Below are 15,242 nucleotides of genomic sequence, written 5' to 3'. Positions count from 1 at the left end.
TGTGAAGTCTCACAGTCATTTGGGGCGGGTGAAGTGGGTGGGGTGGGGTGGGGGATTGTGGAACAGAGTAATAATGCTCCTCTCAGCTCCACAGCATTACACTGGGCTGCTGCTAGCCCTTAATCATTCCTTAACTGTTTATTCCTTCCCTCCTTGGACATACCAAGAGGGTCAATGCCAGTGAGGCAAACAACCAGCATTAATTCCAGCCACAGGGAAAGCAGCATCTGGACGCATCAGCAATTCACTACAATTATTAAGAGTGATGATTAATTTCTGTTGAGTCTCTGGCCTCCTAGTTTGGGCACACAATAGATATGCGCTATCAGTTATGTGCCTGAAAATGGACCAAAGCGAGAATTTTCCCCTGGCTGCAGAACTTTTCAAAGTAATTTTTTGTGCATCTCAGTTGTTTCAAAATTTTTTATCTGATACATGCTTACTAAAAACAAAGTCACTGTAGACACTTAAACCCACAGCCCACTGTTGTCCATCACATCTCTCTTTTACAGTAATAGTGATATGTGTAATGAATTTTACCCATGTTGGCTATAAATAGTAATTCGATAGGGTATGTATAGTTTATGTTTTGTGGGTTACAGGAGAAGCCACAAAGACTGATCTATTCTCAGCATTCAAAATTTCAAACTGGTTGACAGAGCAAAATGGTTCCAAATAGATTAAAAACAGAAATTGTAATTAATTTTTGAGTATTTTAATTAAAAATAACATTTATACTATATATATTTTTAACCAATATAACCATATATAAAGTGCATTTGATTAGAAACCAGATGGGACTGTCACTAAGGACAGTAACAGGCACAAATGTTATTAAAACTGAATTAGAACTTACCTTGAGCTTTGAAGAAGAGTTTTTAAAATGTGCATATGTGCAGGTTACATTCTAATACTTAAATCACAGCACAAATCTTTGGTTCAAACAAAATGCTTCTGTAGTTATACCAATCTACCAGAGTTCAAAATAATCATTTCACAAAACAATCTTATTGGCTAGCTGACAAATTATAGCTTGGGTATGAAACTCGGTTAGCCCAACTTCAGCATTTGCGATGTGCGCATCAGACATCTGTTCTGGGGAAAGAAATACAATTTAAATTTCAGCACCCAATATTGAATCATACTGTACGCTACTCAGGTGCACCTTCTACTACACTGTCCCAATAATATGCCATAATCTCAACTTCCTACAGCACCAATACAATTTATTTTCCATTTATCACAACAGGCATTCTTGTAGTATCACAAAGTAAAACCCACAATTTAGTACAAATATGGAAGAAGAAAAAAACACTTGAGTGTCATTGTTCCCCTAACTAAAGGAATGTCCTTAAGTCCCAGAGAGGGTGTAAAAAAAAAAAAATTATTGCTATCCCAAACTGTACAGGTTTGGACTTCCACTTTAAACCATTAGCAACAAAAATTCATACAAAGTATGAGTTCCAGAACTAACAAGCTCAGCAGCTGATGCTGTGAGGATATTATTAAACAAACTTAAATAAATGAATAATGAAAGGTAAACCCAGCACATTGCAAGTGGAATTTAGTCTCCTGCTAAAGGACAATTGCAGGAGAAGGAAGTTACACAATTGGATAGATGAGAGGGATCTCACCTCATCTGGACTGGCTGCTTGGTAAATCCGGCATGCATCTTCATAATTTTGCTCAGCTTCAGCTCGGTCGGTTGAGTCGGGCCCATGAGACTCATAGACAGGTGTAACGTTATGGCACAGTGCAATCGCTTTCACCGCTTCGTGAACACGGACGCCGACAGTTTTACGTATTTTAGGAGCTGTTGAAGCCGGCTTATCTTGTGAAGCCGTTGGCTAGCAAACAAGAGAATCCCAGTTTAGTTTAGCAAATGCTTTGATACGTCATAATTGAAAGGTGGCAGAGAACAATGCAAACAAAAGGGAATCGATGTGCAATTTGAAACTAGCAAAAGCATCAGTTATCTGCAAAACAAGTTAGCTTGAATGATGCCATTTGTCCCCAGATACAGTAACCATTATTATACTGATCAAAAACAAATATATATGCTAGGCATTTTTACATTTGGCATTTGCTATAGTTTGGATTGTGGGTGAGTCACATCTGTATGCTGGCTCCTTGAATTTACATAACTAAAATGTGGTCCTTTATCTTTTAATAGCTAAATTGAACCCCCACAAAATTACATTGATCGCCCGTAATCCAAACTATAGAAACACTGAATATAAAAGAGCTTTCTTGAGAACATAAAACAAATGAAACTACTCATTCAATGGGGATTAGAATGGTAGCTGCAGCTTAATAATGCAATGTAATGAAAATACACATGTTGGGGAGGTCTAGTGGTGGACAAATGCACTTTTAAACATGGGTTATGTGATTAAACCGTTTGGGCAATTTTTCAAGTTACTTTTAATTATCTTTTGTAAGCGATGATATCTGGTATATATCTGCCAACTTTGGCCAGGTCTTATATAACTTTATACATCCAATTTTGATAGCCATCTGCAAAATTCACAAACATTACCTATACATTGGTATAACCATAATCCACATTTTATGCTAAGTATTCTTCTTTAGAGTAATACTGTATTGCATTCCAGTTAGAGAAGTACATTAATGAAAATTAAACTTATCATCTTGCAGTACTGAGCTCAAAATCTTAACTTTTTTCATGACTGATTGCTGTACTTTGTCATAACTATTAATAGAATGAAACAGCTCCCAGACTTGTATCTTCAGAAGATTCAGAACTTAACTCAGATTAGACAGGGAAAGTAAAATTAGTAAAATGACGAAAGATGCTGGATTATTGTTAAACCCAACTAGTTTACTAATGTCCCACAGGGAATGGAACCTGCCATCCTTACCTGGTCTGGCTAGTCCCATGCTACATAGTTAACTCAATTCCCTCTGAAGTGGCCTACACCGATGTTCTTAGTAAATTTAAAGATTCTAGTACGTGTTACGCACACCCTAGCAGATTAAAAAAAAGATTTGAAGGGAAACTAGAGGTTGAAGGGTTGACTAAGTTGCCTAAAGATGCAGGAGCCTGTCCATTACTTATTTGTCATCATCAGTAGCAACAGAGAGCTTGAAAAATCAAGTGTTTATGCCAATAGCACTGAACAAAATACAACAAGCTTATGATATTCTATGGTAGCTTAATATCCCAGAATAGGTTAGCCTGGCAGTGGAATTTATAGTTTATGTTTCTGTTGCAAGATTAAAGATACCTGTGTCATTGCAATCTCTGGCAGCTAACAGCAGAAATGTGCAGCTAAGGAGCATTTTATATAATGAGGTGGGAAACACACTATCAGGTCAGTCAGTTAGAAAGATAAAAATCCTCAGTTGCCCCTAGTTGTTCAGAGAAATTGGAAAGTGTTTCGTTGTTAATATATGTTCGATGCTATAATAGATTTATCATTACTTGCTCACAGGTGATCATTAGGTGGCCATTTTCTATGTTTCTACAAACCCAATGCTTTGCCACCAATGGAGTGGTACACTTCAAAATCTGAACATTTGAAATAATTGTTTTAACCACTGTAAAAAGCAAGAACAAGGCCCTCAAGTTGGTCACATCGTAACATGAAATAGTTGCACTAAGGGGCTAGCTGGAGTCTCATCACAGCTCAGCTTTGTTACAAGATGGGGGTAGCTGAGCTAAATGAATCAACAGAATCTAAGGTTTGAACCTCAGTCTGTACTAAGTCATATGATCTCAGCTGGGGTGCCAAGAGGACTGCTACAAATGGCCTCAGTGCCCTTAGGTTAGAGGTGAAAACTAGCCAGGGTTCCCACTCTTGACCAACATCCAGCAAACCCAGGTAGAAATGTGGGGATTATGTGAAGGCACAATTTGGCTGGCAGCCAAATAAATAGCCAACTCATCATTTGGGTTCAGCACTTCAATAATGGCCAACTGACTGATATACTACAAGATGACGAGTGGCCCTGCAGTCATATCCTAGCATGGAATCAATGCTCCAGCAGAACAGGATGGGACAAAGTTGCTGGAAAAACAAATAAAAATTGCTAACAAAAGAATGGAAGAAAGCTTAGATTCACAGGATAGCAGAGTGCAGTTCATGGGCTCTGTTGTTTAGCCTAAATAGCCAGTTTTTAAATGTGAGCTTAGACAGTAGATCTCCATGGGTAACAATGACCCTGGGACACAATCTATTTTGAGTAAGATTGCATTTTTCACTTGGAATGGGACGTTTAGCATTTGTGACTGACAATCAGACTGAGTTACCAGAGTTTCACTTTAATTGCGTAAAAACATCAGAACAAATGCATTAACGAACCAACATTGCAAAAATATAGGCCCTTTCAGCTAGGATTTTGAAAACTTTGTACAGGAAAAGCAAGAAATTAAAAAGAGCTGGTATTACTGAAAGGGATAATGGGAGGTTTAGGCAAATGCACAATACCTGGAGTAGAACAGGAGATGATGGAGTGAAAGTAATACACAGGGTGCAAAGAGTGAAAGCTCATTCACAAGCCAGATAGTCACACATTTTTATTTTCCTTGCCAAAAAAATCGCCCTTCCTTTCCCTTCTGTTGTGAAGAATTAATTCATGGTTGGATATAGTTCCACAGGTACCAGGGCATCATCTGGTACCTTAACCTTTCTTGATGTATGAATCTAGACAATAAGCAGCAGCAGGCCAGTCAATGGGCATGAATCACAGCAGAGTCCAATCATATCTCTGCTGTCATCATCCATACATGCACATTTACAACAGGACAGTGATTAGGACTTGCGTGCATCTGCTAGCCTGGTCAATTCAACTGACATGGGACTTTTCTGCTCTCCTCTGCACAGTTAAACCATGTATGCCACAGGAGAGCAGATAATCACACTTTCAACAGAATTCAAACAGAATTCATCTTGTTGACCTGCTACACCACAGTGCAGTACCTCTCAGACTGTAAAATAGACTTATAACGATAAATTAATAAATTATTTGGGATGTTGAAACTTGAATAAGTGAATAAAACTTTGATAATAAATGAATTAAGAAATGAATCATCATAATAATCCACTGTACAGAACAAATGAGAAAATATTGATCCATAAAAACATCATGGAGTTTATAAATCACAGAAAGGCATCTAGAGTTTCACTGTCCATTTCCAGTAATGGAGATCAGAGGCCTACGATAAATTATTAGTCTGAGCAGTAAACAGCATTGATACCAACTAATCACTTGCCACACTATTACCTGTGTATATGCACTAAAAACATGGCTCTCTACTTCATCCATAGAATCAATCCCATAGGAGACTGTACCCAAATGAAGACGCCTGAACTGCATCTCATTCTTTGTAAGAGTTCCTGTTGAATGGAAAGGCCAAGTTAAAGATATCAGATTTTGAAATTTATGTAAGTGCAATTTAGTTTCTTAAATCACATCGTAGTGGTGGGGGACCGTACACTTCAAGTCTTTAATCAGGCTTTTTCCCCATGTTTTCTCTCCTCCACTCAAAAGTGATACAATGCCAGGAATTTACCCAACTGACTTCATGGCCGGGATTTTATGTGGTCCCCTGAGACAGGATCAGAAGTGGGGTGCGACATGGAGTATCGCGACGGGTGAGAGGGTGGGTAGAGGGTCCGTCGTCAAGCGACAATGGCCTTCTCGACCAGAGGCCAATTGAGGCCCTTACACGGCCTATTAACGCCCAGTTAAGGACCGATATGGCAGAGCTGCCAGTGCTCTGATTGGCCAACAGTTCCTGGAGGCGGGATCCCCATCTTTAAAGGGACGGGGATCCCGGCATGGGAAACAGAGGTTAAAAGACCGGAGGATCGCTCCGGGGTTGGGGGGGGGGGGTGGGGGTGTGAAAAGGCCAAGGCGGGATTCCCCCCACCTTTTTGCCCTGGTTCCAGGAGCCTCACCTCCAACACAAATCCAGCTCCACGTGTGAACCTAGGCATTCAGCATTTGCAGATTATTTGTCCACTCGAGGGCAACACCATTTAACATGATGCTATATTCTTCTGACCCCAGCCACAAGGGGGATAATTCTGATTTAGTGCAACTGTGAATGACGGGTGACAGCAAATTGGCAGCTCACTTTATAGCTCTCCTGAGTTTTGTTTCCAAAATAAAAATTGGGAGAGATGTAATATGGGCTATCGATTTGTTATCACTTGTTTTACATGCCACATAAAGTCAAAATTACCCTCAAGCACTTTTCAGCAGGTGTCACCAGACTGCAATCAACAGTGGCTGATTGCTTATCCCTCCCTAGAACAGGAACACAGAGGCCAATTGTTATGCCCCAATTCCCTTCTTAATTCAGAGTTACAGAAACCAACTGGAGCACACCAATTACTAGCCCAGCTAACAGCATCCAGCTCTGCACAGATAGTAATTTGATAAAAAGGTGCTGCATTTACCAACTGGACGACTAAAGGAGATAAATCCCAGACTTTAGAAATTACCCATCAGCATTTCTTCCAGCATTTCTTGTTTTTATTTCAGATTTCCAGCATCTGCAGTTTTTGCTTTTATTTTAGAAATTACCTAGCTTTCCAACTGCAAACTGATAACTTCCAATCGTCACAGAAAAATATGGCAAACCAAATACAATATTAAAAGTATGCTTATGTAATTTTGCTTGCATTGTAGCATCTCCATAAAACAGATACTTCAAAATCAAAAATCTTCCAATTTCCCCCACCCTACCTCCCGCAGGCAGAACAGAATCAAAATTTAAAAACAACCTTTTACAAAATTCTCAAAAACGAATTTGTTGGAGACAACATGCCACACGTTTCACAGAGATGGGGTAACAGTCTAAGGGCCCCTTTTCAGAATAATATGCCAAACTATGGTTTTGCATAGCCTTTCTATAAATGGAATTTTCATAAAACCACATTTTTAACCTGATCAAAAGGCTTGCGAATAAGGTTCAGGTACAGAAAACGTTGAAACACCCACTCTCTGGAAAATTTTCCACATGCTAGATATATTCCGGAGCCAGATCGTTTGGTATTAGGATAAATGGATCCATATATCAGTATAGTTTGTATGACATTTTCTTGGGGGCACCCAAGGGAGGTCCTGTCAGTAAGCTATTTAACTGCTTTACATTAAGAAGGTATCTGGTAATGAACACTCTCTCACAAGAATTCAGTATCCCAAGATAACAGAATACAGTTATGTCAGAGAGTCTCATCCCTAATATCACCTTATAGTGAAGTTCTTCTGCACCCTCTTGATATCCTTCATAATGCAAGGCAGCCAAAACTGAAAATACTATTCTAACTCAGTGGTAATCAATAATTTATTTTGGTTTAGCATTACATCTTTGCTTTGTACTCTATACCTCATTTACAAAGTCGAGCAGCCTCTGTATGTGTGGGTTTTTTTTCCAAAACAGTTTCATCAACTTACCCTCCTACTTTTAAAGATTAGTACATCTGATTCCCTAAATCTCTCTGTGCCTCCTCTCCCATTAAAGCTTTACCATTCAATGAATATGTCCTCTCCTTATTTGCCAGCAGAAGAACTGGGAAGATGCAAGTTTTCTCCCTTAGCACAAAAACTGACCAGAGACTATTTCCTCTCAAAACAGGAAAGCACAGAATGCCATAATCCCTTTCTCGTTCACCCTAGTTTTTCTAAGATCCAAATTCATAACCTTAAAAACAGTGATCTATTCATTTATAAGAAACTTTATTAGTTTTCCACTGAGGGCTATAAAGCACCCAAGAACAAAAATAAGGGAAATTCTGCATCTTTAAAACAACAAAATTCGAGCCTGCAATAATATTTTGGTCTAGTGATCACAAACTAAAAAGTTGCCTGAAGGAAGAAGGTAACAGAGTAATTTAAGAAACCTCAACAGAAAAACGTCATGAAATGTACCACTTCCTTAGGGGATTACTCAGTCTTCTGTGTTTATTTTGTGTCAGATTTTATTTAAAATCCTTTATACTTCGTCAGAGACAGACACCTTATTATGAGAAAGTTGCTGGGGCAGCACAGGATGCTACATTACAACACAAAAGCTCAGGGTGAATCTTAGTCATACAATTTTAAAGCACAGGAGGAGGCCATTTGGTCCATGTGCAAGAGTTATCTATTTACTCCCATACTCCATATCCTTTTAACTCTTTGTTTTTCCAATATTCACCACTTTCCCTTTAAAAACCATTTCAGATTCTGCTCCCCCACTGCTGATACAGCGTTCCAAACCTCACCTCTGTAAAAAAAAAAATCCTTTAATCTCTTCCTTTCTTCTTTTGGCAATGATCTTAACTTTATGCCCACTAGTTGCTGCCTCACTGACCAATGGAAATGGAAGTTTTTTCCAAGTTTACTTGATCAAAGTCTCTCACAATTTTGAACATCAATCTTCTCGCAACCTTTGCTTTGTTGAAGAGCCCCAGCTTTGAGTTCCTTCTCCTAACTAAAGCCTCTTATCCCTTTTATCTAAGTAAACCCTGTTCTGCACCCTCTCCATGGTCTTGACAACCTTTAAAGTGCTTACGGATGGACATCGTAAAGAATCCCAACACGTAACCATTACCTGTCTTGTCTGTTAGTACATAAGAAATTCTCCCAAGCTGCTCTGGAATGGTGCTGGCCCGTACCAATGTGCCAGGAATTTTAGAGTCTTTCCGAATCATCAAGCTGTAGACCATCTTTCCCATGTCCAGATTAACGCGTATACTGTATGGATCAGAAAGAACAAACATAAGTAAGAAAACAGACCAACACATTTGGCCAGATAAACAACTAAGTATTGGCTGTACGTACTGAACGCATGGAGATTTCTTCAGATAACTAAACTAGGATTTGATCAATTATTTTTTGGGCTGCAAATGTAGAGTATTACATGAGTTTCAACACTAAAGTGGTAGAACAATATTTGTGAAACTGATGCCACTACAAAATGCAAATGTAGTAGGAGCCTGTAGGGAAACATTATTTTTATTCTTTTCTTGTCACCAATTTTCTCCCCTCTGTTCTTCAAAGGCATGAACATCTTGCTGGGGTACATTTCAGGCATCTTCTCATACCTCACCCTAGCAGTTATTCATGCATGGGCATTGTTCCGGTGCATGTCAGACGGTTATTCGACTCCATGGAGCATTACAACCCAAGCCTAATCATGTCCTAACCTGACATGGAGACTTTCAAGAGGGATTGTTGAATAATGACAAGCAGCAGAAATCTTGGTCAATTTTTACCCCTCCTCAATCCAGTGTCATCAAAGCCAATTACAGGACCTCTAATTTCACCCTTACAAAGATCAGCTAACTCAACGCAGAGTAGGGGATTTAATCTAGATCCTTCCTGTTCGATACGGCTCTGCTGGATAAACTCACTGAGCCATCAGTAGAACCATAGGGAAACATAGTACAACCATAACTTCAAACGAGGGGTGGGGTTGAGTCAGATGGGAGGTTAAAGTGTTAAAAGCCTGATTCCCAACCCAAACTTGTCTACCTTTAGTTTTAATAGAGGTAGGAATGTGAGCAGGTGACCAACCCGCTCCAATGAGGCAGGTTAGCACTTTAGGTATTATAATGAGGCTACGAGCCTCATTATTATTCCTCATTTGAAATTTAACAGTGAAGTGTCAGATACAGGAGGCGTGTGCCTCTTTACTTACCTGTTGAATCCAGTGCGCTGTCATGGCAACATCCTGTGCTCAGGCACCACTCCCACAACACCTCCATACATTTCTAATTTCCTCCAAAACTTCTTCAAAAGGCCTCTGACCTCCCCCGAAGCTTCTGATCCACACGCACAGCACCCCCCCCCCACAAAAAGCTTCCAATCCCCACACCCTCCCACCCAGGTTCACTCCTGCCCTGCCCACAGGTGGACCTGTGGGAAGGGGGCATGGTTGGTTCCGGCATGGAACCATTCCCAGAGTCAACTCCTTCACGAGAGGAGCGGAAAAGGACTGACAGAAAGGAAAAGAATTACAGAAGATCTAAAATCAATTATTTATCCTTCTTTATTCTCAGGTGTTTTGGGGGTACACAAGGATAAAGAATGGCAATGCTGTAGAACAGAAGATTTTGCTGCCTCAACAGTGTTTCTTAAACATTCAACCTCAGAAGAGCAACCTCTTCTACAGTCATCACAGTTGACCTTGAATAAGATTTCCAGCTGAGTATTGACTGTACGCACTACGTAGAATGACAAATGCTTTCTGCGTCGACCATACCACCATATGTCTACATTCTCACCACAGTGTGTAAAGAAATTCCTCCTAAATTCCTTATTTAAGCTGTTAGTGGCTACTTTATATCTGTGCCCCTTTTTTCTGAGATTACTTACAAGGATAAATAATTTCTTCATATCCGCCCTATCGAACATTTCCATAACATTAAAATCCTCAATCAGGTCGCCTCTTTTTTAGAGATAATCTTTAAAGGACCTCGGTTCAATCCCTTGCTCAATTTTTGCTGACAATTGCATCCTCTCAATTCTGGTAACATCTTTGTAAATCTTTTCTGCACTGTCTACAGTGCATCACTATCTTTTTTTCAGGGTTGACTGACTTCTCTGAAAGGGTGCGGGATTCTCATGAAAATAAGGAAAGGTGGGAAGGACATGAGGTTCCTTGAGATGGTGCAGAGAAGATCTACCAGAATGGTTCTAAGGATGAGGGATCTTAGCTACAAGGTTAGGTTGGAGAAGCTGGGGTTGTTGCCCTTGAAGCAAAGGAGATTGAAGGGAGATTTGATAGAGATGTACAAGATTCTGACAGGCTTGGATAGAGCAGACAAAGAAAAGCTTTTCCCATTACCTGATGATACAAGGACTAGGGGACACAGTTAAGGTTTTGGGCAAGAGATGCAGGGGGATGTGAGGAAGAACCTTTTTATGCAGCAAGTGGAACTTGCTGCCTGTGAGGTTGGTTGAAGCAGAGACGATGAACAATTTCAAAAGGAAACTGGATGAGCACCTTTGAGAAATGAATTTTCAGGGCTAAGGGGATAGAGCCAGGGGATGGGACTGATTGGATTGTTCTGCAGAGACCCAGCATGGACTCAACGGGCTGAATGGCCTCGTTCTGTGACTTTATGACGCTATAAGTAAAACAATGGAAACACTTGGGAAATCTCCTGCTTTCCTATGTGCCCTTTTGTAGTAGAGAAAGCGTAAATGCACATAATACTCCGAGTGTGCTCCAATCAAGTTCTAAATAAATTTAACATTACTTTCCTGATTTTGTATTCTATTCCACCAGAAATGAACCCTGATATTTTGTTTGCACCCTTTAAGACTTAATCAACTTGTGTTGCTACATTTAGTGATTTATGTAAGCATATTCCCAGATCACTTTGCTCCTCTATCCCATTTAACGTTTTACCTTCCAAGGAAGAAGTGGCATCTTATTCCTCCTACCAAAAATGAACCACTTTTTGCTATACTGAACTTTGTTTGCCATTTATCTCCCCAATTTGCAAGCCTGTTTATATCTTCTCAATTTTGGGGAGGTCTTCCATGATATCGTTACATCCTCCAACTTGGTATTATCTTCAAACTTCAACACCACAGCTACAATTTCCGAGTCTTATCATTCATTCACTTTCTGCCAGTCTTAAGGAACACACCTTAACTCCTACCTTCTGTTTTATAGCCACCTTTCAATCCATTCTGTAACCTGGCCCTGAGTCAACGTGTCCTAACCTTTGTCATGAGTCGCTTGTGCATATCGAAGACCTTCTGAAGGTCCACATATATCACATCCACTGTGTTGCCCTTATCTACTCTTTGTATGGTGGGAATGGTGTCCCACAGGGATCAGTGCTGAGACCATTGTTGTTTCCCTTGCGCATAAATGATTTAAACTCAGAAATGTGCAATGTAGTTCAAAAGCTGCAGATGATATCAAATTGGGGGTATATGTAAAAGATATGGTGATGGGGTACAGTGGCGCAGTGGTTAGCGCTGCAGCCTCACAGCTCCAGCGACCCAGGTTCGGTTCTGGGTACTGCCTGCGCAGAGTTTGCAAGTTCTCCCTGCGACCGCGTGAGTTTCCTCCAGGTACTCTGGTTTCCTCCCACACGCCAAAGACTTGCTGGTAGATAGGTAAATTGGCCATTGTAAAAAAAAAATTGTCCCTTGTGTAGGTAGGGGAATTGAGGGAAGGTGGGGATGTGAGAGGGAAAATGGGATTAATGTAGGATTAGTATAAATGGGTGGTTGATGGTCGGCGCGGACTCGGTGGGCCGAAGGGCCTGTTTCGGTGTTGTATCTCTCTCTGACTCTCTGACATAAAAAGGACAAAAGTTTCTCTTGGCAGAGAGAAACAGAGCAAATTCAACTGGGACATTTACCTGATTGGAACTATATGGGAAAACAGAAGGAAGAAGCGAAACAAGTGGAGATACCAGCGGCCCCTGAAGTGCTGCAGGGAAATCATCACAAGCGACAACACCACCAAGGCGACAAACAGGATTTTCATTAAACAGTTCACCTCCAGGTCAAACAATCCCATCTATGAGAAAGAAAAAAAAAATCAACAAAACTGTTCTTTGCATGTATATCCATAAGTTTAAGGCTCCACAATATTTTCTCCATAATAAGAATTTTGTGTGAAAGTTATGGTACATGTAAATACACAAATAGCATTTGACATTTTCATCTGTGATAAGCAGTAGCTATCTTGCCTGTGACCAAGAGACAAGGTCATAAGAGCTATGTAGGCTAATAACAGACACTGGGAGGTTGCTTGATTATAGTGATTTTAATGTAAGTTGTATGTTGACATAATTTCTGGCTCTGGATTCAATTTGACAGAGAATGGCAATTCTAATCCTGGTTCCATTCCCACTCAGGATACCAGACTTGATGCTAGTCCTGCTGCCACCTTGTGGTGTGCAGGTCCAGCCCTTAGTCATATGAAGAATAAGCTATTTAAATCCACACAAAAAATGCAGTAACGTGAAGGAGGTGCTTAATATTAGTAATTTTTAGCTTTCATGATAGGAAACCAGGCTTATTTAAACACATGGATCAGAACTGAACATGTGCTATTCACAGGCAGGTCAGCCATATTAAAAACGAGTTGAAGCCAGTTTTGTCAACCTAGAACTGCTAAGTGATTTGCAGCCATTAATTCCAGATTTATAATTGACTAGTTATGGATAAGTATTCTGATGGATTTTTTTTACAAGAATTCTGAGCTCACCAAGGTGGAGGTTATTATTACTGAGGAATGGAATGCTGCCTGATTCAAGCATTCTGTTATGATCAAGAACTTCCAAGGTCAAACATAGCAACACAGTCAGGCAGAGTGAAATTCCCTTTACTCTGCTTCCCCAATAGTGCTTACTGATGAGCAAAGATATTCTCACTCCTTTCAAGACAGAATTTGTGCAACTTTTGCATGAATACTGTGAAACCTTTTCTAAATACTGGTGGTTAGAAATGGCCAAAACAAATGGGGAATGGTTTGCTGTGTTAATTATTTGCTAGAAAAATTGAAAATGTATATGAAGTACAATTTCACTAAAAATAAAAATCATAGGGAATTGCCCCCAATAATTTTAAAGCATTACTCTTTAAAAGGAGTGAGAATTATGGGATTTATTGCTGACCTTTTTCTAGCCTAAGACTTTCAAACTGTACCTTGTTCTTTGGGTGAGAGGTATTCATAACACTCCGCATCTCTTTACCCGTGTAGATAACGACCCCAACTGCGGTACCTTGAAAAGAGATTACATCAAAAAACATAAATAAGCAAGTGCCAGAAGAAGAATAAACTTTTATTTTAAATGACCAATCAAATCAACTTTCAGAGCTGCTGCACAGGCTCAGTGGGTCTAAAATGGTCAACATGATATCTATTGCACTTTAAAAATGAATATGAAATATTGCATTGTTCTGGGATAGAGTTAGAGAGATTCGAAAAGTCCCAGGTTTGATCATAAGCCTGTGTGAAATTAACCATCTCAGCTGGCTATAATGTTCCTGGAGTTGGGAAAAGGTGAAAAAGGGGATCAAGGGTGAAAAGGGACAGTGAAGGAAAGGAAACTGAGAGCAGGTAAAATAATCCTACGTCAATTTCACAAAATTCCAATCCTGGGGATTCTGACCGTCTGCGTCAATCAAGGGAACTCCTACAGGCTTCACTGCATCAGCAAGTTACACATGACAATTTGGACAAAGAGGCATTTCAGGATTTGTAAATCAGAATGGAGTAATTACCCAATTGCTCTATCACAACGGACCTTGCAGTTTGACTAATGTGTATAGGAGAACACACAGCCTGCAGTGTCTTTCAACACAGTAACACTTTGAGAGAATAGACGTTCATTATTAAGAGCAAAGCTTTGACATTTTAACAGAATTTTGACACTGAGATGCATTATCTCATTTTAGGGCTATACAGCATACAAAAATATTGAGGGAATGATTTTCAACTGGAATGCACATTGGCTGAGTGATGGGAGGGCATGTGCATGGCTTCTCACTGGCCCACATACAACACACGGCAACAAGTGAATATGAATTGACCAGCAGTGGCAATACTCAACCAATTCATAGAAACATCAGTACATATAAAACATATCCAATGATTCAATTGAACTAACAAAGGATGTGCAGTAATTATTTAAGACAAAAAAAACATAACCAGTGAATAAATTGCTAAATGATTAATTAAAATGTTTATAGTTAGAAAATATTCAGCTCATATTAAATTTAAACCACTTGTGCCACTGTTATAACACACACCGGAAACAAGTCGGTTTACAAACACAACAGCAGCAGAACTGAAAGAAACAGTCCAAACTTTCTTCTGTATATATTCTTATAACTATTTAGATTTTGGGATCATAATTTTGGCAAAATATATATACTGGGGAAGATGGTAAATCTGGAAATATCACTCTGAAACAAAAGAAAAACTGCAAATGCTAGAAACACATTGCAGCAATCAACATCTGTAGAGAGAAACGACCCTTATTCAGATATGGAACTAAAACAAGCCCCTTAAAAGAACTGAATAGAATGAAGCAGCTGAGGAGATGACATCTGTGAGCTACTATTACTATTCATGTAATTAAATTTAACTCCACCAACAGAATTGCAGACCCACAAAAGATGGAAGTCACAAAATCCTGGAATTTGATCGAGATAACCACTTTTGAGTATACTGAAAATTTCAGAAAATGTAATTTTAGTTAAATGTGTAAATGAATATAGACACTACCAATGTTTCCTTTAGATTTTCT

At 39.5% G+C, this 15,242-nt stretch overlaps 1 protein-coding gene and 1 long non-coding RNA gene across 4 annotated transcripts in view; one reads left to right on the top strand and one right to left on the bottom strand.

Moving 5' to 3' along the window:
* Positions 1-15,136, top strand: part of LOC137378087 (uncharacterized) — a 57,884-nt gene extending 42,748 nt beyond the window's left edge. The window contains exons 3-4 of the long non-coding RNA XR_010976551.1: positions 5,292-5,408; positions 10,017-15,136. This is a non-coding gene — a long non-coding RNA (uncharacterized lncRNA). The remainder of the gene's footprint in view (positions 1-5,291; positions 5,409-10,016) is intronic.
* LOC137378086 (probable phospholipid-transporting ATPase IIA) overlaps positions 1-15,242 on the bottom strand; it is a 212,727-nt gene that overhangs the window by 103,979 nt on the left and 93,506 nt on the right. For all 3 annotated transcript variants that reach the window (XM_068048164.1, XM_068048163.1, XM_068048165.1), the window contains exons 10-14: positions 13,636-13,712; positions 12,342-12,502; positions 8,567-8,709; positions 5,248-5,360; positions 1,635-1,847 (exon numbers count right to left, since the gene is read on the bottom strand). In XM_068048164.1, coding sequence (XP_067904265.1) covers positions 1,635-1,847; positions 5,248-5,360; positions 8,567-8,709; positions 12,342-12,502; positions 13,636-13,712 — 707 coding nt within the window. The remainder of the gene's footprint in view (positions 1-1,634; positions 1,848-5,247; positions 5,361-8,566; positions 8,710-12,341; positions 12,503-13,635; positions 13,713-15,242) is intronic.

Source organism: Heterodontus francisci, chromosome 16, assembly GCF_036365525.1.
Source record: "Heterodontus francisci isolate sHetFra1 chromosome 16, sHetFra1.hap1, whole genome shotgun sequence".
Classification (NCBI taxonomy): domain Eukaryota; kingdom Metazoa; phylum Chordata; class Chondrichthyes; order Heterodontiformes; family Heterodontidae; genus Heterodontus; species Heterodontus francisci.
The sequence above is the reverse complement of the archived record's forward strand: the minus strand, read 5'-3'. Positions and strand labels throughout refer to the sequence as shown.